At 32.0% G+C, this 26,637-nt stretch overlaps 4 protein-coding genes across 4 annotated transcripts; 1 reads left to right on the top strand and 3 right to left on the bottom strand.

Annotated features, from left to right (window-relative positions):
- Positions 1-3,551: 3,551 nt before the first annotated feature.
- LOC129899789 (uncharacterized) lies at positions 3,552-5,449 on the bottom strand. The gene is made up of 2 exons (XM_055974804.1): positions 5,179-5,449; positions 3,552-3,947 (listed from the first exon to the last, which is right to left on the bottom strand). The coding sequence occupies exons 1-2, from the start codon at positions 5,299-5,301 to the stop codon at positions 3,699-3,701; spliced, it is 372 nt and encodes a 123-aa protein (XP_055830779.1). The 5' UTR covers positions 5,302-5,449; the 3' UTR covers positions 3,552-3,698.
- An 8,726-nt stretch (positions 5,450-14,175) lies between these two features.
- On the bottom strand, positions 14,176-16,076 carry LOC129900422 (cytochrome b561 and DOMON domain-containing protein At4g12980-like). The gene is made up of 2 exons (XM_055975397.1): positions 15,398-16,076; positions 14,176-14,495 (listed from the first exon to the last, which is right to left on the bottom strand). Exons 1-2 carry the CDS (start codon positions 16,067-16,069, stop codon positions 14,235-14,237), a joined length of 933 nt encoding a protein of 310 aa, XP_055831372.1. The 5' UTR covers positions 16,070-16,076; the 3' UTR covers positions 14,176-14,234.
- A 1,812-nt stretch (positions 16,077-17,888) lies between these two features.
- LOC129900820 (E3 ubiquitin-protein ligase CHIP-like) lies at positions 17,889-22,211 on the top strand. The gene is made up of 8 exons (XM_055975885.1): positions 17,889-18,260; positions 18,343-18,410; positions 18,496-18,559; positions 19,260-19,331; positions 21,108-21,241; positions 21,350-21,503; positions 21,602-21,712; positions 21,801-22,211. Exons 1-8 carry the CDS (start codon positions 18,156-18,158, stop codon positions 21,924-21,926), a joined length of 834 nt encoding a protein of 277 aa, XP_055831860.1. The 5' UTR covers positions 17,889-18,155; the 3' UTR covers positions 21,927-22,211.
- Positions 22,212-25,069: 2,858 nt separating this feature from the next.
- On the bottom strand, positions 25,070-25,675 carry LOC129900217 (uncharacterized). Its single transcript, XM_055975142.1, has one exon. The coding sequence runs from the start codon at positions 25,673-25,675 to the stop codon at positions 25,070-25,072; it is 606 nt and encodes a 201-aa protein (XP_055831117.1).
- Between the last annotated feature and the right edge of the window lie 962 nt (positions 25,676-26,637).

Here is a 26,637-nt window from a genome sequence, read left to right on the forward strand (position 1 = left end):
TGAATATATAGAGTTGCGGATTTCAGGGAATATTAATTTTTTATATATATAGAGAGTTCTCTTTCTGCTTCATTACTTATTAAGCAAATAATTGTAATATTTTAAATTTTGGACGGTGGGGGTACGGGAATATATGCTTTAAAAAGCAGTATGGAAAACATCCAAAGCAATCAAACTCGAGTTGTGGTAGAATTATTAAAAAAAAAAAAAATCTTAATTCGAGCCTTTAGAGATAAAAAAAAAATTGTTGAAAGTATTTTCTTTTAAAACGAGACTTACCAGTAATATGTGAATTCAAATTTAATTCATCTTTAATATGAATATCAAAAATCAATCAGAAAATTAAGAAGAAAAAAAGAACATGCAAAGCAAGTCATAAAATAATAGAAAAAAATGAGATGGTGGATATATTATCTCATGCAATGTGCCCTATAGATAGTAATATATGATCAGCTTGTACGTACTTTAATTAATTTTATGAGATATTTATTATTTCTTAACAATAATAATATTACGTAATTCTATCCATTAAAATTTAGATTAAAAAAAAAATTCACCTAATATTTTTATTTTTTACGGCAATAGTACAATTTATAAATGTCAGTATGTTTTTGCTAAGCACAAAACGTGATAGTAACGTTAGAGATCAATACAAGCAATGTAAGACAGAAATATATGCCGACCTTGTTGACAATTTGACATGATCTTGATATTTTGCTAATTTCTCCAAGATTGTTAACTTGTCATTAAGCTAGATGGATTAAGAATTTAAGTTTTTGGACTGTATAAAAATTATTTACAAAATTAAATTATCTTTAAAAGGAATTTATCACACTGTCAATATATATAATCAAAATCATAATTAAAGATCTTACGAATAAAAAAACTTTATCGAATATATCATGTCCACGTCTTCCATCAGTCTAGAGAATACGGGTCTCTCCATATATAAAGGAGCAATTAATTTTCCATACATCTTAATCTATTACTTGCAATGTTTTTCAAACCATTAAAAAAAATAGTACTAGTAGGACACATTATACATTATTTTATTTATTTGATTTGGTCATCCTATCTTTGGCTGGCTTCTTATATTCGTGCTAAACAGTTCTAATGATGTCGTTTGCGTTGGATTTGTGCTATATATTCATTTAAGAAAACATCATCGATAAATTAAATAACTAGGTAAATTAATTAGGATTCGATTCCACAAATAATAATAATAATAATAATAATAATAATAATAATAATAATAATAATAATAATAATAATAATAATAATAATAATAATAATAATATCACCTTAATCAATGTATGGACCTTCCTATTTAGAATGATATCTGGCAAATTTATTTAGTTCTTTTAAAAAGAGATTTGAATCCTATTATATATATCATTTACCGCTGTAATTTAATCTATTGTAGTTTTTTTTAGTAACTGTGTCTTAATTAATTTGTGCATATCCTCGACTAATTTTTATCAGCAAGGCTTGGACAAATGAACTAAACTAAATTAACTACAATACAACACCCTAGTGCCACACTAGTTATCGTTTTCTTTACCAAGATGTCTAATTCTATAACTAAATAAATTGTAATTACACTATATATATGATCTTGTTTGCAAATGTTGTAGATACAATTAAATAAATCAAGTTATCTGATATAATGCGTTATAATAAACTAATAATAAAAAGAGTTTAGAGAATATCCATAAATATTAGAAGTTAAAATCCGTTAATGACAATCTTAGACTATGATTGAGTGGTAAATATACTTCCATCCTTAGTCAGAGTCTCGACTTTGAGACCACTTGGATATCGAGTTGCCTTAGTTAGAAAGATTTGTTGGGTTTAAGTAAGGTGTGAATTAAGAAATGAGAATTGGGAAAATGTGGGGGAACCAAGGGGAAAAGAAAAGTGATTTCTCCCTCTCATTGGCAGAAGAAAAGAAAAGTTTTGTTCTTATATTAGAAAATACTTTATTTAGCTCTTAAAGGGTGCCCCTCATGCCGTCGTCACCTTCGTTCGGCTCGGACTAGGCGCTTTGACAAATGATGTGATTGATTGATAATTTTTTAAACAAAATTTATTTATCAATCTCATTAATTAATTTCTTTTTTTCTTAATATTAATCGGATGAATTATTAATTAATTAATTTACAGAATTAATTAAATCACCCACAAAATAGAATTAACTAATTAATTCGCGGAACAGAATTAATTAATTTGAAATTCGTGGATTCTTAAAGGACATGTTTCTTCCGAACAAATATTTCTTTTTCCAAAAGACACGACGTCTGTTCTGAACAGTGAGACTGCTCTGAATAGGTGAATTCGCACCCATTGCTGGTTATAAATAGAGAGGTTTTCTCTTAGGTTTCTACATCAATTTTTCTCCCTTCTTCTATTTTTATCTTCTTATAAACAAAGTTGAGTCTTTATGTGATTTCGTTGTTGACTTTTGAGTTCGCTGAAATTATTGAAATTTGAGGGGTATTGCTATTCTTTAATATTCTGGGAGAAAATAATCCATATCTTCGGTGAAGAGATTAAATTTCTTAAGTACGCACAGTGAATTTTGTGGACTCGGATACTGTCTTTTTTTACATCTTAAAAATATTTCTATTTTACTATATTGAATATATAGACAACAAGATTTTACCCTAATGTGGAACTTTATAATGTGAATTTGAATTTAGTCGTACTTCAATACAAAATTCCAACATCGAATAGAAAAAAAAGAAGGTAAACTGATGGCATGTGAAAGGAAATCCCTTGCAATCCTGAGAAGAAATTACTAAAATTCAACTCAAGAAACTTGTGATTCAAAAGTAGGAAAAACTTTTATGATAGTTGAGAAAGCACATTGAATGGATTGGCAAAGAAGGATATGAGTTTCAACTGCCAAAATAAATGCAAAGGATCTTTTCAATGGTACAAAATGTATATTGCTGCTTTTATATAGTACAGCCACATGGTAAATGCCTATTCTAGCAGCTCTTAAAAGTCCTCCCCTATTCTCTAAACTCCTATGACATAAAAAGCATAACATAAAAAGTTAATTCCTTCCTTCCCATCCTTCTTGTTAAAGAGTTCTTGGGTTCTATCTTTGGATTTTAAAAAATCATGATAATTCTCTAATGTATGAGTGCCAAATGATTATACCAAAAGAATTAGTAACACTTTTGGTATTTCGATTATAGGTAAAGTCAAATTTTGGTCCTTAAGATATATGAATCAATATCCTTGAGCCCAAAGCTATCTTACACATCCTTTTTACTTCATACGAAATAGGGCAAGATTAGATTCAATTTGTGGGATCATACTGATTAATGAGCATGCTATTATTATTGATATAGTATGAATCAATATACTTAACCTTAAATTAATTAAAATATGTGTTTTTGGTCTCTTCACACCCGTAAAAAAGACATTATATTTGAATTATTTTAAAAAGTATATCATCTTCAAATATGGAGTAACAATATGAGTTTAATATAATTCACATGTAATTATTAAACAGTAAAACAGTTAATATATTGATAAGCCAATAGATTAAAAGTGCACATTTCAAGTAACTGAAATCAAATATCACATGAAGTAAAATTAAAATCTATCAATGACTGAGAAACCAAAAGAACTATTATTATCAATGAAGACATCCAACTAGATCTCCTGTTTGTACGGAGCTGGACTATTTAATTATCAACTTGTTCTTGTTGATTGAGTTTGTTAACAGGGTACTTGATGGCATTGAGTTGGACTTTACGAAGAGCAGCTTGACCAAGATCAATTCCACAAATATCAGAAAGCCTAACAAGGTATAACAAAACATCAGAAAGTTCTTCACCAACATGTAATTTCTCATTTTCTTTCCAATCTGGCAAACCCTTTGGAACTTCTCCTTTCCATTGAAATATTTCGGACAATTCTCCAATTTCTCCAACCTGTTTGTAATAATAGTAATAGTAATTTAATCAATTTCCCCAAAAAATAACTACTAGGAGCCCTGTTTTTCCAAGTAATGACGACCTTGTTGTCAGGAAATAATATTCCACATAATTATTTCATTTCGTACGACGATATTTAAGTGAGCACAATATTAAATGAATACAAAAAGTGTCATTAAAAAAATTGTCATATTAAATTTGTTTTGATATTTTATGAGAGTAAAAAACAACAGTAAGTAAAAAGTCGAGTTTTAAATATAAAAATGATGTTTGACTTTTTAATCAATAAGTATCATATAAAATAAAATCAATTAGACTGCGTTGCAAAATAAGTGTATGACAGTCTCTTTCTAAGTAAAAAAATTTTATGGCGAGTTTTATCATGAATTTACTCGAATCCCAATAAAAAATACCAACCATCTCTTTTATAAATCTTTTTTTTTGACAAGTGCTGTTCATATTCAGGTTTGGTGGAAACACATCCTCTTACAAGTTGAAATGTTTTCCTTGTGTTATAAAGAAACGTATAAGAAAACAGACATACTTCCACTTGTAAATGCATGTTTGGCTTAACTTCTTTAAATCAGTAAAGTAATAAAAAAAAGTTGGGCTACTTTAGATAAACTAAGTCGAATATATTTAATTATTTTTTGGACTTATTTTAAATACAAAATGATTTTAAATTGACTAATGAAATAGAAAGAAAAAAAACTGAAAAAACTGTTTTCAGCAATATGAATAGGCCAACTGAAATCATTTTGTTCATTTGATTCAAGATAACAACAGAAACTGGAAACATCTTTATATGGAATACGAACAGAATGTTAATCAACTCACTCAATTCGTCTATTTGAAAAAGAATATCATCACCTTTTTATAATTAAAAATAACTTAAGTTTAAAACTATTATTCACACTTACCTTGATGAAATAATTTATAGCAACATAAATAGTTAAAATGTATTTTAGACTATAATTTTTTTTTTGAAATTCCTTCTTTCTTAAACGACTTAATTTTGTGTCAATTCAATTGGTACCACATAAATAATTGAGACGAAAAGAGTATAAATAAGGTAACTATTCCTAAAAAACCCAAGAATGAAAACAAACAAAACGATGCAGAGAAGATTAACATGATTATTTCATAACAAAAATAAGTATAACACGCACAAATCAAGAAATGATAAATATATATATACATATAAGAAGAGGGAATAAGTATTAAGTACCAGAGCCAAAAGAAGGTTTCTTGGGCTATGAAATTTGTCCCAATCTCTTTCTTTAGCAAAATCATCCATTTTCTTCTTAAGAAGATCAAGTGTTACACTACTCATTTCTTCTTCCCCTGTCATTGAAGACTCACACAAATACAAAAACAGAGACACAAAGTCTTTTCCTTTTTGGCTTTACTATTTATTAACATCGACCAGACCAAAAAACACAACAAGTCTTTTCTTGTTTACCGCACCGGAAACCGGCTATTACCTGTTTCCACACCCTTGTTTTGTTTCACGTGTTACCTGTTACTCCTTTGGTCTTACTTTCTTTTGTTTTCGGACCGGTTTGACGTTCGACTAATTCATAATTAAGTGTTATAAGTGGTAAGTTTTGATCTTATCCTTGTGATGTGTGAGTAATTTAGGATTTATAATTAAGTCTTTTAATTGGTAAGCTTTGATTTCATTCTTGTGATGTATGAGTAATTTAGGAATTATAATTAAGACTTTTAATTGGTAAGCTTTGATTTCATTTTTGTGATAACTGATAAGTGTGACCGTAATATAACATAATCTTCAATTGATTAAAATATATTTTTTTAATTTCTTTATATAAAAAATATATGCTATATTTAGACAAATTTTAAAATTACATCATAGATAAACATGGATAAAAATACAGTAAAATAACTAGCTATTTAGTGGTGAGACAATTAATGAATATGAGAAAATTGTAAATTATTCATCATCAAAGAGATTAAAGATGTATAATTTAATTAATTAAAATTAAATATGATTAATTATATATTATAAGTACTAAAATTAAAATTTTGTTAATAATTGAGAAATTAAAATTCAAAAATATTACGATTAACTCACTAAAGAATTTATCAGATATCACAAACACTAAAATAACAATTTACCAATAATTGAAGAATTAAAATTCAAAAGTGTTATTAGCTTATCAGTAATTAATCAAATATCACAAAAATTTATCAAAAATGATAATCAACAACAATTATTATTATATCTTAATCCTAAACAAATTGAATAATATGAATTTATACTTCTTCATTTAAGTTCATATCACATAATTAGCATATTAAATAAAGAAAGAAAAGGGTAAAACTTGACAATTTATGATGAATTTTTGTGATAGAAAAATAAAAAATGGTAATCACGTGTATTAAATATATTTCAGCATAAATATAAAAGTGTGAATATTTATTTATTTTTCAATTTAAATTGACAAACTAATCCAAACCAAGGATTCTCACCAAGATACTTGGGATTTGGGAATACTCGTGTGTATTGGGGTCCATGATGTTTTATTATTTTAGTAGGATTTCATATGTTTCATATTATTTGGTCTATGTATTAAAAACAATTTTTTTTAATTATATATTTTTGATATTAAATAATTACATATATTATTAATAATAGTTAAATTTAATTTTTTAATATTTTATTAATAAAATTAATTTATTAAAATGTACTTATAAAAAATTTAATCGTTATATTAAATCAACATAAGCAAAATAATATAAGACGGAAGGAGTATTTGTTATGTTTATTGTCTGTCTAATGGCGTGAGCTAAGAAAACAGAGACTTTTCCTTTAACACACAACTATTTTGGCCAATCATCTTCGAGTCATACCTCTACTTTTTGACTCTTTTTAATTCTTTCTCATAATTATTACCCACTAAAATTCGCCTATTTTTTAATTATTTTTTTGGGGAGACTAGAGATAAATAAATTTAATCACTTACTATACTTCTAAAGATTAAGATGGTTTTTAAGAACTTACCATATTTTTAGAGGTCAATTGAAAGGAAAAAAGGTGTAAACATTATCTCTGAGTCTGTTTTAAAAATTGAATGTCATAAATTATTAAAAAAGAATTAACTTAAATAGAAGTTCAACTCATTTCAATTAAAGATAGTTGTCAAATATATAATATATGCATAATCTGTGTATAACATATATATAATCATATATAATTGATCTATGTATATCGATTAAAATAAATAAATAATAAATCCAATGGATTATTTGTATTAAGATCCTCATATTCTAACTCAACTATTTTTTTTTATTAGGGTAGAGAAAATGAAAAGTGGAGATTCTAAAATAATAAATTAAACTCTCATATATTCAATTGAGCTGCTAAAATTATGATGATCAATTTGGGTGAGTGGATGATAGAGAGACCTCTTTTCTGTGAACCGACAATACTAGTTTACATTGAAAGCAATAAGCGGATAAATAGAACCACAACTTTTTCTTCACTTAATTCAATGCTTCTATTTTATTTTAATTTGAAGTTTCGAGTTCTAACTGACAAGATTTATTTATTTTTGATAAGAAGCTCTTCCTCATTAGTTGTATTCGGTTCAATTGAATAGTTTTCATATAAATAATATACCCATGTTAATAAAATTTAGTAATTAATATTTGAAATCATCGTTACATTTTTATAGACTTTTCATACTCAAATATATTGCGTCTGATTTTAAGATATATAAAGTGCATCTCCAATTGAATCATTTTACACGAGTGTTGTGTTCAATGTAATTTACCAAAGGAAAAAAAAGAAAGGTATCAACGAAAAGGCTGCATTTTAGTCAAGCAGGCATTTGAACTTTTTGAAAAAACTTTCAACACTAAGCTTTTCTGTATTCAATGGATGGACATTTATTTTGGTCGCAGAAGCATCTCCACATATTTATTAATCCGATACAATAAAATTTAAAATAAATATTATATTTAAAATATCAACACGATACGCTACAATAGATAACAACCATGCATGAACCATCCAAACAAGCTGTAAAATGTACTAATCATATATTAGCATTATTTGGTAATTGTCGAGAATAATCTATAATTAGCTTATGGTGCTAATTTTAATTATTTTATGTAATAATGATTTGCCCAATTAAACTTAAACGTCAGAGATCTTTCAAAATTAAATAAGCGATTCCCGTAATGTATATATATATTTTTCTTATCAATAATAAAGTAGACATTTTATTTTAATTAAATATATTAGCTAATCAGTCTTCTAATGAATATTCGATGAAATAAAATTCCAAAATGAAACGAAAGAATTATTCAAAGCATTCATATTAGCAATTTTGATCCGAATTCTCGAATAATTAAAATCGCAGTGTGGACGGAAGGCAGTTTGTTCTTATCCAAATTCTCGAATAATTAATCCAGAAACTCCAACATTAATGATTTTGTTAATTTTGATTAATTAAGTCTAAGCCAAATTAGGTTATCCAATTAATAGCTAGTTTAATGCTAGTGTACAGGTGCTTATGCGACTCATTAATTAGTAGTAGGTGGTCATATATAGGATAGGAGTAATATTTTTTTCGTAGAGTGATTATAGGATAATCATGAGTATTCAAGTAAGTAAAAGATTAACATTAGCTAGGAAAAGGATATTATTCTTATCGATCGACATGCGGTCAAAAATATTCTTATCATGATGTGATATTCACTTTGAATAAAAATAGTACGTTTTTTTAAAAAAAGGATTATATTAGTAAGGACATGGCTACACCTTATATGCAACCTAGCTCCATTTCTTTTTAGATATTGACGTAGTACTTTATTTGACGCTGAATCAACAATATTTTTCCATCAACTAAGTTCTACCTCACTCATTACCTTATGAACTTATCGGGAGATTTATTGGGTGTAACTCAACATGCATCAACCAAGTATATATGGCCATCAAACGTTACTAACTTCATTTTGTGAATGTGTCTTCAAACTTCCGCTATTTTCATAGTCATCTCATTGAATTATTGACGTTGGTACCACTTATTATTAGGCTAAAGGCTAAAGTTATCAAAATATCATTAAGGTGATGTGATATAGGTCAAGCCTACACAGTTTTTTCAAAACATCTACCATTAAGTATTACTATAAATTAAAACTTTTATTCATACTCAACCATTCTACACTCTACAGCATGATCTTATTGGCTTGTTGACCTCTACCATGAATCATGATGGTCCATATTTATATGAACAATTCTCCTATCACTTATATATGCTACGATCATTTCTTCACGTTATTGTTGACCTCTACCCCAATTGATTCTATAAGTAATTTTAGCGAGATCATAAGTTAATTATAAAAAGATCTATTTCTAACTTTGCAAATTATGCTAGTTTTAATTTTAATTTACTAGCCATTTGTCATCCGTATGTGCATGGCATGCATCACGCTTTTTCTGGTCTTAAATATAAAGTAGCATATATTAAAGGATGGTGCAATTTTGATGGCTTTGGTTGACAAATTGGTTAGTATAGTTAAGGAAAGTAAAAGGGAGCCAAATTATGTCCTCTTAGTGGTTAACATGATTAGAAATTGGTTTCATCAAAATTGATAGTATGATTGATGGACTAATTAAGTCAATAGATTACTATGTGAATTGGTGCTTTAATTTGCTTGTTCATTTATAAGCATATAAAACTACTAAAGTAGAGTTCAATCAAAGCAAAAGTAGATTCTTTTAAGTCCTGCTTCTACACAAATTGGGGGTCCTGACTTCTCTATAAACTATATATATATGCTCACAGAGACAAGGCTTTTGCTATTTAAGTACGAAATGAATAGATTCTGACTTAATTGCACATACTATATGATGTGTTTGGCCCCTGAATTTCCAATTCTCCATGGACCACTTTCATTTGCTCCTTGTATTATTCTCTTAATCCCATGTTACTTGTCCACATTATTAAAAATATTTATCGTAAATTATTTGTTAATTTACAAAGACAAACTATAATTAACGGAAAATGGTCAAAATGTCCTCAAACTATGCGGAATTGAACAAAAATGTCATTAGTTAATAGTTTGCTCCAAAAAATGTCATTGCCATCAATAATTTGCTCCAAACAATTAACTAATAGCATTTTTGTTCAATTTCGCATGGTTTAAAGGCATTTTGATCTTTTTTTTGTATAATTAATTAACCCCCCCCCCCCCCAAACTTTGCCCTTATATGTAATTCTTTTGAAAGTATAAATATTGCAAAGTTTCAAAAAGTTCCTTCATTGTTGATCATGGTATTGATGAATAAGACACATTAAAAAGATTAAAAAGATTTAAAAGATAAATTAGTAAAAAATATTCTTTTTATTTATAATTTTTTAATGGTATGTTTAGAAAAAAGTGGACAAGTAATATGGGACTCAAAGATCGAATAGTTCCTTTCTTTTCAATTGCTTTTTCTAGAACTAGAACTTTCCAAGGTTCCTCTCCCACTTGCCCCAAAAGCCCTAAAAACATCTCTTCCTTTACACTCGGACTCAGAGGAGGACTCAAGATAAGGTGCGGTTCTACACTTAGGAGTCATTTGATAGCTGATTTTGAGCTGAGTTATGGAGGTATTAAATTTTACATATATTAAAATATCTTTCGTAATTTATTTTTTGCATAACTCACATCCAAATCAGTTACCAAACACCCCTTAATTAATCTTTGCATAAAATAATACATAGATACTAATCTCTATATTATAATATCCGCATAACTCTAACTAGCTATCAAATGGCCCCTAAGTTACAGATTCAACATAACTCAATAACTTACTCTAAACCCTATAAACAAAAAGAATTATAATCCAAAATACGAAATTGTCTTTCCTAATAAAGATATAAACTTGACCAATCAAACTTAATGTTCTATCACTAATTCCATTGCATTTTATTGATTTTGAAATACGAATTCATAGTAGTGTTTTTTATACACATATATCTAAGCTTTGCGTCTAAAAATATAATCCATGAAGAAAATTCAAATACAAATTTGATACGTTACATTTATTCAATACGAAAATAAAATAAAATGTTACGAATTTTTTTTAAGGACTATGATTACACTATCAAAATCTTCAGAGTTGGCAAATACATTTGTAGTGATAGGGGCTATTCATTGGATCATTCTCATCTACTGGAAACTTGGTTTGCTCTACACTTGTACTTTATGCATTCTCTGCATTCGTTGTAGGCACATTTTGGTTCCATTGATCCTATCATCAATCTTCTTGAATTCCTATACATCCATCCTCCTCCACCACCCTATACTCATAGATAATTGAATTCAGTGACGGAATAAGAAATTTTCACTAAGAAAAATTCAAAATATAAAGAGCTAAATGTAGAGATTCAACATATTTTATATATACATAACGTTAATTTTGACCTTATATATAAAATATAATTTCTTGATTCAAATAATCATTCTCGCATCCGATTCCCTAGCTCTACCCCTGATTGAGTGTAGTCATGACTTTGGATTAAAACATAAGATAAATGAAGAAAACAAATAATTCTTACTCCCTTTACTTCATTTTACACGACTTATATTATTAATTTTTAATTTGACTGCACACAAAATTTAAGAAAGAATAAAATACGTTTGACATATTCCAAAAGTAACCTTAGATGTTATGATCTTAAATAAGATATATATGTTTCTATGGCTATAAAATTAACATGCTATCGAGGGTAGTAAAAAGAAAGTAATATCGTTCTTTAAATTATCAAACTGAATAAAAAGAAGTTAAAGAGCTATATATAAAATGGAATAGATGGAGTATATTGTTAGAAAAACAAGATGAAATGTATGCAATTTTTGGAATTTTTTTGTGTGTTATTTTATTGATCAATGCCTAGTATATATACAAGTAGTTGAGAATCCTTCTGCCAGAAATAGAAAATAGAAAACTAGTAATATCTAAACTATCTATGGACTAAAATGCATTTGCATATTTTGTGTAACAAACTTTTTGTACACATACACATCCTAGAATATTTCTTGTACAATGCTGAAAATGACATCTTCAGGTATTGTTTGGTGTTGGGCTGATGTCATGGAAATTGGGCTGAGACAAGAATTTGGGCTGTGTTGAATCATTGGCCCAAATCAAATAATAGAGTCCATAACAAAATTCATCAATCCATTATATCCATCGGAAACAAAACAAATAATAGAAGTATCGTCTAGTCCGTACTTTATCATCTCTATCTTCTCTTTCTCGGCTTCTTAGCTCCATCGATTTCATCAATGGCGATCAGAGATGGCTTCTTGCCAACATATATATAATAATACCCCCTCCGTTTCAACTTATGTGGTACTTTTTATTTTTTGAGAGTCAATTTAACGAACCTTTGAAGCTAAACTTAAGTGCGTGCGACCTTGTAAAGCTGCAGCTGAAGAAAGTAAGATGATAAAGAAGACCAACAATGGTAAAGTAGTGATTTGGTACTGGCCATTCTGGACAGGATTAAATATATTCTCCTAATGAAAGTAAAAATCAATTAGATATTTTTGAAGGGTATGATAGGAAGAAGAGGAAGGATATGCAAAAAGATTGTGGCTGAATATGGAGTATATATAGATGAGTCTTAATCGTTCGTTTGCTTACAAAAATATCTTTCATATTTTTTAATTTTTTTACACTTTCAGGGGCTATTGTATCTTCAAATAGCTTATAAGTTGTTTTCAGTTTTTTTGAGTGTTTGACTGGCCAATTCTTAAAGTCATTTTGTCTTAAAATAAGCCAAAAAAATAATTAGGTCTGTTTGACTTAGCTTATCTAAAGTAGCTTATAAGTTGAAAACTGCTTATAAGCCAAAAAAAAAAAGTTGGGCTGCTTAAAATAAGTTAAGTCAAACTTGAAGGAATTACCTTGTTGAAGAATCTTGAAAAAGAACCCTTGCTTTCTTGAAAATTCCTGAGCGTTAATGTCTAGAAGTGAATGAGAGGGTTTTTAATGAGGAAAAACTGATTTCTACAAGTTTAGGACATTAAAATAACTCCCCAAAGGGTTATAGGACAAAAATACCCTTAAAAAATAAAGGGGGCGTCGTTCGGCTTAGGCAGTGGAGTCCGTATCCTCTCCGCGTTGCGGATTCATCGTGGACTTCTGCAAGGATAGAGCGTTTCCAGTAAAATGGTCATAACATTTTACTCTGAACTCCAAATGAGACAAATTTAGTGGAGTTGGAAAGAATACTCAAAGAACTTTAATTTGATAGGTCATGAGCCATCCAATTCATTATATTCTAGAAGATATGATCGTTTGAAGTTGACCCTTATGCGAATTTATTAGAAAACTTAGCCGATAGAAATTCTTTGGACTTGGCTTGGTGTTAGAGATCCCTTAATCGGATGTTTGAGATTCTAAACTTCAAAATTCGAATCTGACATGTTTGGAAAATCTAAAATAGGAAAATAAAGAATTGATACACATACACAACATTGAAGAGGCCAGACACAAATTCTATTATTTCATTATGGGCAAACAGTATGGAATGCATCTACATATTAAATGAGATTTTCATAATAATTATTTGCATTTAAAGGATGATTGTATTTTATGTGTATGTGATTTTATAGTCAGACAAACATTATATTATGTTTTAATTTTATATAGTCACGCAAATATTAAGATATATATAAAAATCACTATAAGTTTCAACTGATTGAAAAACTAACCTAAATAGTCGTCTATCCAACTGATTAAACTAAAAATAGTTGTGTGCATTATTTGAATATATTATAGAGAAATGGCTACATCGATGTAAAATAAAAAGTATATACACCAAAGTAGACAAAAGAAAATGAAATTGTTTAAATATTGATAATCAGATTTCATATGAAAACTAATAAACCTTAATGACATTAATAAAAGGATGTATACCAAAATAGATCCAAAAAAAATGAAGTTCATAAACATGCATTCAAATTGAATGATTCAATGATAGAATATAAGTTGAGAATATAATGTTCTCCTCAAAACAAACTCAGTAATTTTCTATTCATAATTTGGTAAAAAAAATAATATTTTATTTAAAAACACTAAATTAGCTTGATTTTAGGGGGAGGGAAGATTGTGGCTAAAGAATGCCAATTTTTTAGGCTTAAATTGCTCAACAAAAAATTTGGTAAAAAATATATGTCAATATTGTAATGGTATCGATCGTTTCATGAATTATTGAATTATTTCAAATTGGAACATTGCTAATTTGTTCCTTCAAGTTACAAAAACAGAACTCCAATGAACATAAAAAAGACGTAAAAAATAGTATTGTTACTCCAAATTCTTGAAGATCCACCAGTTTTATTTTCACTCTGTCCACCGCCACCAGCGGGTGCAGGGGCTGTGGAATTTTTTCCATCGCCACTGGAAGAAGTAGCCAAATTTAATGTGCCTTTAGATTTCAAATTGTCAGGATCAAACATGTGCGCCACTGGTTTACCGTCTTTCACCGCTGGTCCAATTTGCCACACTTGATTCACCTGTTATGATCGAAATAATCAGATTTCATATGAAGACTAATAAACCTTCAATGATATTAATAAAAAGGATATACACCAAAGTAGGAAAAAAAATGAAGTTGTGTTAAAAAGGATATATATCCAGCAATCCATTATCTAGAAGAAAGTATCATTTGATATAATAATTATCATTAAATTCAATGAAGATTTTTAAATGAATGATCTAAAATACGTCACAATAACTGTGTAGGAGGATTAAAAGAAAGTCTCAATGTATAGGAGTCAATTTTTTTTTTTTTACATCAATAATAATAACATATTCGGTATTATTCTACAAGTGAAATCGAAGAACGATGGTGTGTAGTCTACCCTTCCTTACCAAAAAAAGATGTTGTTTCTGATAGACACTCTTCTCCAAGTAAAACATATTTTAGAAAAACAAATATGCAAAGCAAATACGATAGTCTAGAAGTCATGTCGAAAACAATGAAGAAAAGATAAGCAGCAACACACACAAAAAAAACCATAACTGAAGCAAATAAAACATCAGGTAACACGAAAATCAAAGAATAAGCAAGCAAGAGTCGAAAATTGCATGTGACTTACATATCTATTAACCATTTATCATAATGATCGATTTACATATCTTCTTATATGATCATGTCTTTGGTAAATTGAATGTGAATCATATTATGTCTAATTACATTTCTCTATGTCTAATCACATTTCTCTAAGGCTTCTTCGGATATCTTTACGTCTACCTCTCCTTTCATCCACAATAAGAGTCGAAAATTATTTTACACCGAGAAAAGAAAAAATGAAAAAATTATACTACCTTTATAAAAAAATCCACTATGATATTACGTTGCCATTATTATAAATAATTTATAATAAGAAAATCAGGATAAAAATGTAAATATTACCGTGGTCATATTTGACGGTAGTGCCAAAGTGGCCAATATTTGCATGACGCCATTAGAGTACTCTGCTTTAGAATCCAACACTTTAAACGAAAGTTTATCAGATTGTGTAATTGATTTATAGGAAGTAAGATTGTAAGTATTAACAATCATGGATCCATTTGGAGCTTTGAATGCGATTAGCGACTCTGTGCCGATCATGCCGGGGTGAATTGGGTTAATTCCCCATGAAATCCACCCATTAGAAGAAGGCAGAGGAGCATTGAAAGCGATTGAAAGTGTCAAATTTGTTGAATTGTAAGTCCAGTGGAGAGACGATTTCAGAGAAGGGAGATCGGTGCAGTCGGCGAAGTGCGTGTTACCGGAGATCAGCGCCGGAGATGAAGTGCAATTGTGTGATATTGCAGGGGGAATTAGGAGAAATGCGATGAGGAAGATGAAATGGAGCTGGAGAAGAGATGCCATTTTTGCAGATATTGTGAATTTTGGGGATTGATATATATGTATATAAGGGAAGGAAATCGTTTCACTTATATAAAGTGATAATAAGTGAAATCCTTGTGCGAACCTTAGAAAGGGAGCTGGCCCGTGGACGGTGATGGGCCTATAAACATTGAGTCGACATCCAGTAAATTTCCAATGAAAGGGAAAGAAGACGGGCGTATGACTTCCCATTCCTAATCCCCAATTTCCTATAGTAATATTGTACCGGTAAGTTGTGCCCGATTATTTATCTGGATTGTTTTCGTTATTTACTTGCCATATCGCTTTGAACTTCTTATTCTTATCTGACTTCTTTTATGATTTTATTGAGCCGAGGGTCTTTCGAAAACAGCCGTCCTACCTTGGTAAAAGTCAGGTCTGCGTACACTTTACCCTCCCAGACACCACATTGTAGGATTTCACTGAGTTGTTGTTGTTGTAAGTTGTACCCGATAAATATATCGGGATTAAAATAAATTGCAAAAACTATTAAGTTAATGTTTGTTTGCTGTGAATTTAATATTCGAATTATTGAATTTATTCCACAATAAACAATCAATTATATTACTGTAGGATCTTTCACAACTTTGATTGTTATTGCTCTCACCTTTTATTAATTATTGAAAGGAAATTGTGATATGTGATTTCTTGTTCTCTCAATCAACTTAAGGCGACAATCACACTTTACTCGTTTAAGAAAGTCTTTTGTTCTACTTGTGGTGTATGAATTATGTCTTTATATTTTAAAATGGCTTAAGAATATTTTTTAGGATTTAACGAGAAATTTCAAGTGTGATCTCTTCAGCTGCACGTCAGCATCTATTTGTTTTTTTAATACAATTATTATGTCATCTAAAAAACATTTAAAATGGAAGAGAAAAAAAATGATATACAAAGGGAATAGGTAAAGAGAAAAAATTGAGGTTCAGTATCGAATTAATGACTGTGTGACTCTCTTAAACATTGATATTGTTACACAAAATAAAACAGATGGAGTAACACTTAGATTTAATCTATGAAATTATGTGAACCAACCACCATCTTTCACGACTATAATCGACACCGAGAATCTAAAGAGTTATAACCACCAATTACTTGTTTTGTTTTGTATTATTATGGTGTTTCAAGCGGATGGTCAATTGATTCGGCAATAGCTGTAGTTGATATGGTAAATATTTTGTAAATAATCCTCTAACTCCCGATTGAATTATTGAGCAGACGTTCGACTTCCACTTCAGACTCAGAGAGCTCCGATGTATTTTTCATGACAGCTTCACGCTTCTAAGAGGCCCGAACAAAATTGTAACTTAAATCAGAAGGACAAAAGGGCTGTCTGGAGAAAGAATCGGACCATAAGAATCTATGTACGTAATCTTATTATGGATTAAGCAAGAAGCGATTTTCACAACTTGAATATGTTACCTCATAATTATATGACAACAATTTTACTACATGCGGGACCTTCCTAAAAGAAAATTTTAAGATCCAAACGTTAGCCACTAAGTAAAGCTAGGGTTGCGTATCGGTCGATTTTGTTTGATTTTGGAGTTTATCGATTTGACTAATCGATTATCAGTTTATAGACATGCTCAACCGTTATAGAACCATTAAGATATTGACTTATCGGTTATTGATCATTATCGGTTCAGTTATCAATTTAACCGTTAAGATTTAATATAAAACAAAAAAAAATTGAAAATCACTTAGAAACATGGTGACGAACCAAATGAACCATGCACATGAGTTGATAAATTGCGTCTTGCTCAAAAGCAAATGTAACATTTCGCATAATAATCAAGAGTTTGAGACAACAAAAAATAAAAGTATGAAAACTAAACCCTAAGTGAAGGAATTTATATATCAAATGGTAATAAATGTAAATTATTCAGTTACTATTAGATTATCAATTAACTCGTTAAAAAAAATCTTAAATCATTAAGAATCAATAACTCGATAATAATTTTTTTTTTAAAACTATTACCAAAAGCCACTAACCTAATAACTCTTTTCAACTGTAGTAACTAAAGCAGGTTGCACAGTTAACAATTTATCGCATTTCGGCGCACCATCGCATCAGTGACGACGCTTCCAATTTTCTGCTCCTTCCGCGCATTTGCTCTTGAAATTTTCCAGACCATCCTTCTCCCCGCCCCCACTCCGCGCTACTTTTCAATTTTATATATACGTGTAGGTGTAGCTTTGACGGAGAAAGAGAGGGTAACAATTGGGTATAGAGAAAGGGATTTCAAGATCGTAGAGAAAAGAAAATAAAGGAGAAATGGCACCAATCGTGGGTTCAAAGCAAGCGGAACAACTGAAGCAAGACGGGAACAATTACTTTCAGAAGAATCGATTTGGGGCTGCCATGGATGCTTATACCGAGGTATTTTTTTGTGTCAGTGTTAGGTCAAATGGATGGATTATTTTCTAGTATTACTGCTGCTACTGAATGCTTTGTTTTCTAGGCAATTACTTTGTGTCCTAATGTTCCGATATATTGGACCAATCGTGCTCTGTGCCATCGGAGGCGGAAGTATGTGTTTCTTCTCCCTTTTTTTGGTTTAGGTTTGATTATATATTCGTAGATGTTTAGCGTTATCGTGATTGTTGAATTATAGTGACTGGAAAAGAGTGGAGGAAGATTGTAGAAAAGCTGTTCAGCTGGATCAAAATTCTGTAAAGGTGAGAAACATTGTGATATTTAGCATGCATATACCTTTTTTCAGTGTTGGGTTTTCATATAAGTGCTCTATCAAGCCGACTGTGTATCGTAAATAGTCTCTCTACACAGACAAGGTAGAGGTAAGGCTGTGCACACACCACCCTATCCGTAACCCACTTGTGGGATTATACTAGGTCTGTTGTTGTTGCTTTATAAATGTTGATATTTCCATTGTTCTTTGGATGGACTTAGGCTTGTTTTGGTGTTTCACTAAATTTAGTTTGTTCCTCTCATGGATGATAAAAACCCTCATGGTCATAACTAGTTTGAAGAGAGAAAATAGAAAACTGAAATCTTAAATGTTCTATCGGAGAAATAGTTTGCTGAGACAGCAGTTACCTTAATAGGATAAATACAAAAACAACTTGAATATGGTATTCTTTCTAGTTGCACAAAATTAATGCAAAGATCCTCTGGATTTTTTAGTGATGTATTTTTTGGAGATTGTTAATTTGTTAACTGTTATTGATAAATTGAAAGTTTTAGGATAATAATTTAGCTTGTTAGAGAATACACATAATCAGAGATGGCATTAAGTTGAATACTTTTACAGAATCTCTGTATCATATCTGCTGAATTGATGGTCTTTCTTAGTTGGTGTTGCTAGAAATTGTTTATTCCTTACAGATAATAACCTAAGAGTGATTTCTGGGTAAACAGGCCCACTATTATCTTGGTCTTGCATTGCTACAAAAGGAACAGTTTGCTGAAGGCGTGAGAGAATTGGAAAAGGTATAAAAATCGTCTCTTACAGATGTTTAAATATTTGTCTTGCAAGTGTCCTTGCATCACAGTGTTACTCAACACTTTTGTGGCTGTGATGTTCTGTAGTGTCTAATATGTATCCAAACAGCCTTGTCTGTTTATAAGTTTAGGCTGCATCCCTAATTGTTTATGAAAATGATGACGTGACATGGTGGGTCTTCTTTCCCCTTATAATTTGGTCAGTCATTATGCATTCTTACTTTTGCTATCATAATTTCCTCTTTTATGCTCTTACTAAATTAATACAAATGCAATTATGTAATTAGGGATGTATTGCAGCTGCTATTGTCACTGCTCATTTCTCGATATTTTTAACATATGTTAGTTAGCAGGCTTGATTGTCGGAAAACTAGTTTCTGAACCTTTTATGATTTCGTTTGTTTATTTTCTGAGTCTGCATTTTCTATAAAAGTGCCTTAGGTTCAAACCTTAACTAAAACTGATCTAATATCACCTTTATGCTTCGAGCCAAGTAATAATGTACAGTAATTTCAATGTGCTGTTTCTAGCTAGCTTGTGACGAACATCTTGGCCTTAACTATGTATACTCTTCTTGGCATTATCAATAAAATTTCTTTTTTAACCATAAAAGAAGCTTATTGTAAACCTTAGGGATTGGCGCCAAAAAGTTTATTAGAAACCAACACTATCATCTTTCATATGGATAATGTGGATCAGCTTAGTGGTGAACTATTCTAAGTGTGTCTGTTTGAAGTTTTAGGAAAATAGATGTCAGGTGAGGTGCAGGAGATAAATGAACAGGTATTTGTGCTAGAATAATTGGCTTAGTGTTCTTTTGTTTTAATAATGATGGCGTCCAAGCCAGCTGGTGCACCCTTAGACTATTCCACCGGATATCTACTATCGCCCACTAGCACATACACCAAGTAACTCTGCCTACCAAGGTTTAAGAAGATGAGAATAAATCCCAGTGATTTCGTTTGTGTTTGTTTTTAATTGTGCTGGATGACATATTTTGGAATTCACATATTATGAAAACCCATTGTCAAAGTAAATCTTTTTAGTTTAGTGGAGGAGAGGTGAGCTTACTGGGAAAATGTTAAGCTCAGTTCACATTTATTCTCAAGGGTGAGATTGTATGCAGATGGAAGAAGTGTTGATATTAAGGATGTAGTTAATATTCCTAGTTGATGACAAGTAAAACTAGTGAATTTATTCCTCCTACCTATTCCAAATGAATGAGTTTCCTAAGAAGCATTATCAGATAATAGTTTGGTAACTGTTGTTTTTGTTTGTTGTGGCAAATCCATATGCTCATTATTGGTTGCTCTTACTAGTAGTCACTGGGAAGAGTAGTTTCAATACCTGGAGATGTAACAAATAAAAATTTCAAGCTAACACTTTCTTTAAGATCTTTTTTGTGTTCAATCAACCAAATGTGAACCATAGGTTCCAAGTGTTCCTAAGGAACAATTTAAACCTGTGAAACAACTGAATTCCTGCAGCGCTAATGCTTCCAGGCTTGGGGGTTTGGCTTTGACTTCAATAATCACACACTTACCTACTTGAAGCTCAAATTACAAGAATGTATGTCAGAACATGTTAATTAGCATACTACCATCATTGTGTTCAATTCAAATCTTCTTTTTAGTATTGGATAGACCTATCAACGATCGTTTGTTCTTTTGATGATTTTGCTGAATTATGATAGTTGAAATGATGATTTTAGGGAAGTTTGCTCTGCTGAATTATGATACAGCTCTCTTCTATGTATCCTGACAGGCATTAGACCTTGGAAGAGGTGCAAATCCAGGAAGTTACATTGTTGAAGAGATCTGGGAAGCGCTTGCAAAAGCAAAATACATGGAGTGGGAGCATGAATCTACAAGGCGTTCCTGGGAGCTTCAGAACTTGAAGTAATGACTCTTCTTATGTAGCTTATAAATTTCCGTTTCTTTTGTTGGATTTTGATACCATCTACATAAGATCGTCTCCCCATTATTTTTCTTGTGTATGTGGCTCAGAGAATCCTGTGAGTCAGCTCTCAAGGAGAAACATATGCTTGACAGTTCTCACACAGAAGGGCTCAAAGATGAAAGCTCAACATCTCTTTTGAAGCAACTGGAAGCTGTAGGTGAGGTTTTCATGAAAGCTGCTGCAGATGATACTCCAACCGAGGTGAGCATTCGAGCAATTATCACCTTAGTCATTTCTCCCTTTCGTAAGTAAGTATGTTGTATTACTCATTTACCCTTTGACACTAAAAAAATTCCTAGGTTCCTGATTACTTGTGTTGTAAAATCACTCTTGATATTTTTCGCGACCCTGTAATTACTCCGAGTGGGTTTACATACGAGCGGGCTGTGATCCTTGAGCATTTGCAAAAGGTAAACTTGTTTCTCCTCTCCTCATTTAAGCTTTGTTTTCCATTTGATTTGCTTATTTATGTTCCTGATCCTGAGCATGGCAATTTAGGTGGGCAAATTTGATCCAATCACACGAGAACCACTTTTTCCATCCCAGTTGGTACCAAATCTGGCCATAAAAGAAGCTGTGCAGGCATTTTTGGATAGGCATGGCTGGGCATACAGGATACAGTAAATTTTTCATTGGGCATACAGGATGCATGTCCTTGGGTGGTGTTCGTGAAACCAAGAACAGAGCCAGGGGACGGGAGGACGCATCTTTTGGTGGCTAACTGCTTCCAATATGATTCAACATTAACATGGTTTCCCGTGTAATTCATGTTAATCACAGTTGTACAGTGTAGTGCTTTTGTAATTGGCACGGTGGTCTTCATCCATTGTACAGCAAATAATCACCAGCTTTTTGTAAGGTTTTACAGTGATATACTGTTAAATGAAACAATAGTTTTTTGATATACAATGTCTTCTTTTGTGTGAAGAATTTGACAGACTTAAACTAGCTTCTGACTTGGTTTTGCAACATGTTCATCATCAATATAGGCACAAAAGGGGAAAGCTATAGCTGCATTCTATCCCCAACGACCGAGGGGTGAGATCCAGATGTCAACAACAACAATAACATACCCAGTGAAATTCCACAAGTGAAGTTTGATGAGGGTAGGATGTATGCAGACTTTATCAGTACTTTATGAAAGTAGAGAGACTGTTTTCGAAACACTCTCGACTCAAAAGTCACAGTTCCGAGTACGAGAGAAAAAAAATATATAGTATAATAATAATAATAATATATATATATATATATATATATATATATATATATATATATATATATATATAATAAATAAATAAATAAAAATGCAATGCAAAATTTACAAGACAAGAACAATAACTAGAGCTATAACTATAGAAAAGTACTGTGATAATCAAAGGCAATAGCAACACAACTATAAAGGCACGCCTAGACCTATGACCACCCTAAACCGACATACGACAAGACACCATTTTATCCCTACTAGCCTTCTATCTTAATCTGCAACCTCAACTCTTTTCTATCTAAGGTCATGTTCTCGGTGATATGGAGTAGCGCCATATCTTGTCTAATCACCTCGCTCCAATACTTTTTCGGTCTACCACTACCCCTCTGCATAGCCCCCAAATCTAACCGCTCGCACCTCCTAACTAGGCGTCAGCACCCCTCCTCTGCACATGCCCAAACCATCTTAGTCTCACTTCTCTCATCTTATAGACCACAAATGTCACTCCCACCTTCTCCCGAATAACCTCATTTCTGATCTTATCACTCCTAATGTGTCCACACATTCATCTCAGCATCCTCATCTCCGCAACATGTATCTTTTGAACATGAGAGTTCTTTACTGGCCAACACTCCACTCCATATAACAACGCTGGTCTAACCACCATTCCGTAGAACTTACCTTTAAGTTTAAGTGGTACTTTCTTATCACACAAGATTCAAGAAGCTAGCCTCCATTTCAACCATGTTACCCCAAGCGGTGCGTGATATCATCATCGATGTCCCCACTATTCTGGATGATGGATCCAAGATATTTAAATCTTTCTGTCTTGGGGATAGATTGGGTGGCAAGCCTCACTTCCCTACCCTTTTCATCCATCACAACACTAAATTTGCACTCCAAGTATTCTGTTTTGGTCCTGCTCAATCTGAACCCTTTGGACTTCAACGTTTGTATCCAAACCTCCAACCTATCATTAACTCCATCCCGAGTCTCATCAATCAAAACTATATCGTCCGCAAATAGCATACACCATGAAACCTCTTCCTGAATAGACTGTGTCAGCTCATCCATCACCAAGAAAAAAAAGAAAAGGGCTCAGCACATATCCCTGATGTAGTCCCACCTCAACAGGAAAATGCTCTGAGTCACCTCCCACCGTCCTAACCCGAGTCTTGGCTCCAACATACATGTTCTTTATCACCCTAATATACACCATCGGGACATCTTTAGCCTCTAGACACCTCTAGAGAATATCTCTCGGAACTTTGTCATAAGTCTTTTCAAGGTCAATGAACACCATATGAAAATTCTTTTTTCTTTCTCTAAATTTCTCCACCAGTCTCCGCATAAGATGGATTTCTTCATTAGTCGATCGCCCCGGCATGAATCCGAACTGGTTCTCTAACATTGACACTCCTCTCTTCACCCTCATCTCCACCACTCTCTCCCAAATCTTTATAATATGGCTTAGTAATTTGACACCCTTGTAATTATTACAGTTTTGGATATCACCCTTATTCTTGTATAATGAAACGATAGTACTCATCCTCCATTCATCAGGCATCTTAGAAGTCCTTAAAATAATATTAAACAACTTAGTCAACCACTCCAAACCTGCCTTGTCAGTGCTCTTTCAACAGTCCATCGGAATCTCATCAGGCCCGATCGCTCTCTCCTTCCTCATCCTGCTAACAGCACGTCTAACTTCCTCAACCTTAAAACAGTTGCAGTACCCAAAGTCTCGAATACTATCAGAGTACGGAAAATCACCCAATACAATGTCTCTGTCTCCTTTTTCATTTAGGAGTCTGTGGAAGTAAGCTTGTCACCTTTGCTTGATAGAGGTCTTATCCACTAACACTTCACCTTCCTCGTCCTTGATGCACTTTACTAGATTCAGATCGCGTTTTTTTCTCTCTCTCGTTTTGGCGAGCCTATATAATCTCTTATCCCCATATTTTCCCCCTAACTCGACATACATGCGTTCAAAAGCTGCCATCTTAGCACTAGTGACCGCCGACTTTGCTTTCGTCTTTGCCTTCTTATAAATATCTTTAAGCCTATTCTTCTCCTCCTCATCCATGCACTCCAACCACTCTGTATAGGCAATCTTCTTGGCTTTCACTTTGCCTTGTGCTTCTCCATTCCACCTCCAATCTCCTTGACGATCATTAAAGATTCCTTTCGATACCCCAAGAACCTCGGTAGCTGCTTTTCTAATGCAACCAACTGTCATGTCCCACATGTTGTTCACATCCCCTCTACTACTCCAGGCCCCTAAACCATCCAGCTTCTAGCCTATCTCTCGATAAAAGGCGGGAGTTAAGCCCCCCATCTAATCCTCGCTCGATCATAAAGAGTCTTCTTTCTCCTATCCCTCTTAATCTCCAAGTTCATCACCAAAAGCTTATGTTAGGTGGTAATATTTTCACTCGGAATAACCTTGCAATCCTTATAAGGGCCTCTATCACCCTTCCGGAGGAGTAAGTAGTCAATCTGAGTCCTAGCTATCGTGTTACTAAAGGTGAACACTTGATTATTCCTCTTCAAAAAACATGAATTAGCAATAACTAACACAAAAGCTTTGGCAAACTCCAAGAGAGAAACCCTGCTGCCATTCCTTTCCCAAAACCAAAGCCTCATGGGCATCATCAAAATCATTAGTAGTTGTACCGATATGACCATTGAAATCTCCACCAATGAACATCTTTTCGGTACTAGGTATACCTCTCACTACTTTATCTAAATCCTTCCAAAAGAGCCTTTTGACTTCTTCATCCAGACCCACATAGGGTGCATATGCACTAACAACGTTCACAATAAGCCTGCCTATAACTAGCTTAATAAACATCATCCTATCACTGATCCTCTTAACCTCTACCACACACTCCCTAAGATCCGCGTCGACTAGAATACCTATTCTACTCCTATCTCTTGAGCCTCTTGAGTACCATAATTTAAATCCGTCCACATCCCGAGCTTTGGAACCTACCCATCTAGTCTCCTGAACACAGGCTATATTAATCTTTTTTCTCTTAAGACTCTTCACTAACTCTATGGACTTTCCTATAAGCGACCCTATGTTCCACGATCCTACTCTCAACTTGTGAAAATCCGTCTCCCTCTTACCACTATTTCCCCTCGCCTTCGCCCCAATTGAGGACATGACCCTAGTCCACCATCAGTAACCAAAACCACTAAAATGATATGAACTACAAAGTGAAAAAAAACTAATAACAAATAAATTAAGAGAATACAAGCAACGAGATAATAATTAACAATATAGAATGTATAATACAAAGACAACACACACTAGCTAATATGCAAGTCAAGAACCCTAGACACTAAGTGAAGAGGGAAAGTGAATAACAATAATTAAAACACTAAAGGTAGGAACTAGGAAAGAAGAATAGTAATCAAACTACAAATAATCAGTTGAGGAGAGGAAAGATAGAACCTGACCCGGAGATATTCAGTTGCCGGAAAGTTCGCTAGGAGGATCTCATCGGAAATCACTAGATCTAGGTCCGATCTAAATAAATCTGGTCCAGGTAGAATGTGACAAAGATTCTGATCGGAATCCTAAACGTCGCCAGAAAATTTGGACGTTGCCAGAATTTCCTTGTAGCCGGCAGAAAATGCAAGAGGAGACCAAAAGCTTTGCCGAAAAGTGGATTGAGAAACATTCGGTCTCGCATTAAATTCTAAAAATGAATTAAAAATCATGAGGTCTCATGTTTAAATGATTGTACCATATATCAATAATATGACAAGAAAGGAGTTGATTTTTTCTTTTAAAAAAGAAGAAAAATTTATCAGGAAGCATAAAACTGATGCCCCAATAAAATTAAAGAAACAACACGTTTATATTCAATTAATAAAAATAAAAAAACCACAACAAGGAGACAAGTGGCACTTTAATTCTACCTTTTCCACGTGCAAGGAAATAGCCACCAACAAATAAATAAATTAAGAAACAACATTTATATCTATGAACAGAAGCAATACAAACTATCTCTATACAAATCGTGAAAGGGTATATTGAGTTTACGTACCAAACCAGTAATATAATGAAGTAAAAAAAAATATTATACTCAAACACATTATACATATATTGATTTGACATTT

Source organism: Solanum dulcamara, chromosome 8 (assembly GCF_947179165.1).
Source record: "Solanum dulcamara chromosome 8, daSolDulc1.2, whole genome shotgun sequence".
Taxonomy (NCBI): domain Eukaryota; kingdom Viridiplantae; phylum Streptophyta; class Magnoliopsida; order Solanales; family Solanaceae; genus Solanum; species Solanum dulcamara.

Excerpts from the sequence above, each read along its gene's own strand:
- LOC129899789 (XM_055974804.1), bottom strand. The coding sequence starts at position 5,301 with ATGACAGGGGAAGAAGAAATGAGTAGTGTAACACTTGATCTTCTTAAG. Across the intron at positions 3,948-5,178 it reads GAAACCTTCTTTTGGCTCTG|GTTGGAGAAATTGGAGAATT; the intron begins GTACTTAATACT and ends TATTACAAACAG.
- LOC129900422 (XM_055975397.1), bottom strand. The coding sequence starts at position 16,069 with ATGGGAAGTCATACGCCCGTCTTCTTTCCCTTTCATTGGAAATTTACT. Across the intron at positions 14,496-15,397 it reads TACCGTCAAATATGACCACG|GTGAATCAAGTGTGGCAAAT; the intron begins GTAATATTTACA and ends CGATCATAACAG.
- LOC129900820 (XM_055975885.1), top strand. The coding sequence starts at position 18,156 with ATGGCACCAATCGTGGGTTCAAAGCAAGCGGAACAACTGAAGCAAGAC. Across the intron at positions 18,261-18,342 it reads CCATGGATGCTTATACCGAG|GCAATTACTTTGTGTCCTAA; the intron begins GTATTTTTTTGT and ends TTTGTTTTCTAG. Across the intron at positions 19,332-21,107 it reads GCGTGAGAGAATTGGAAAAG|GCATTAGACCTTGGAAGAGG; the intron begins GTATAAAAATCG and ends GTATCCTGACAG.
- LOC129900217 (XM_055975142.1), bottom strand. The coding sequence starts at position 25,675 with ATGTCCTCAATTGGGGCGAAGGCGAGGGGAAATAGTGGTAAGAGGGAG.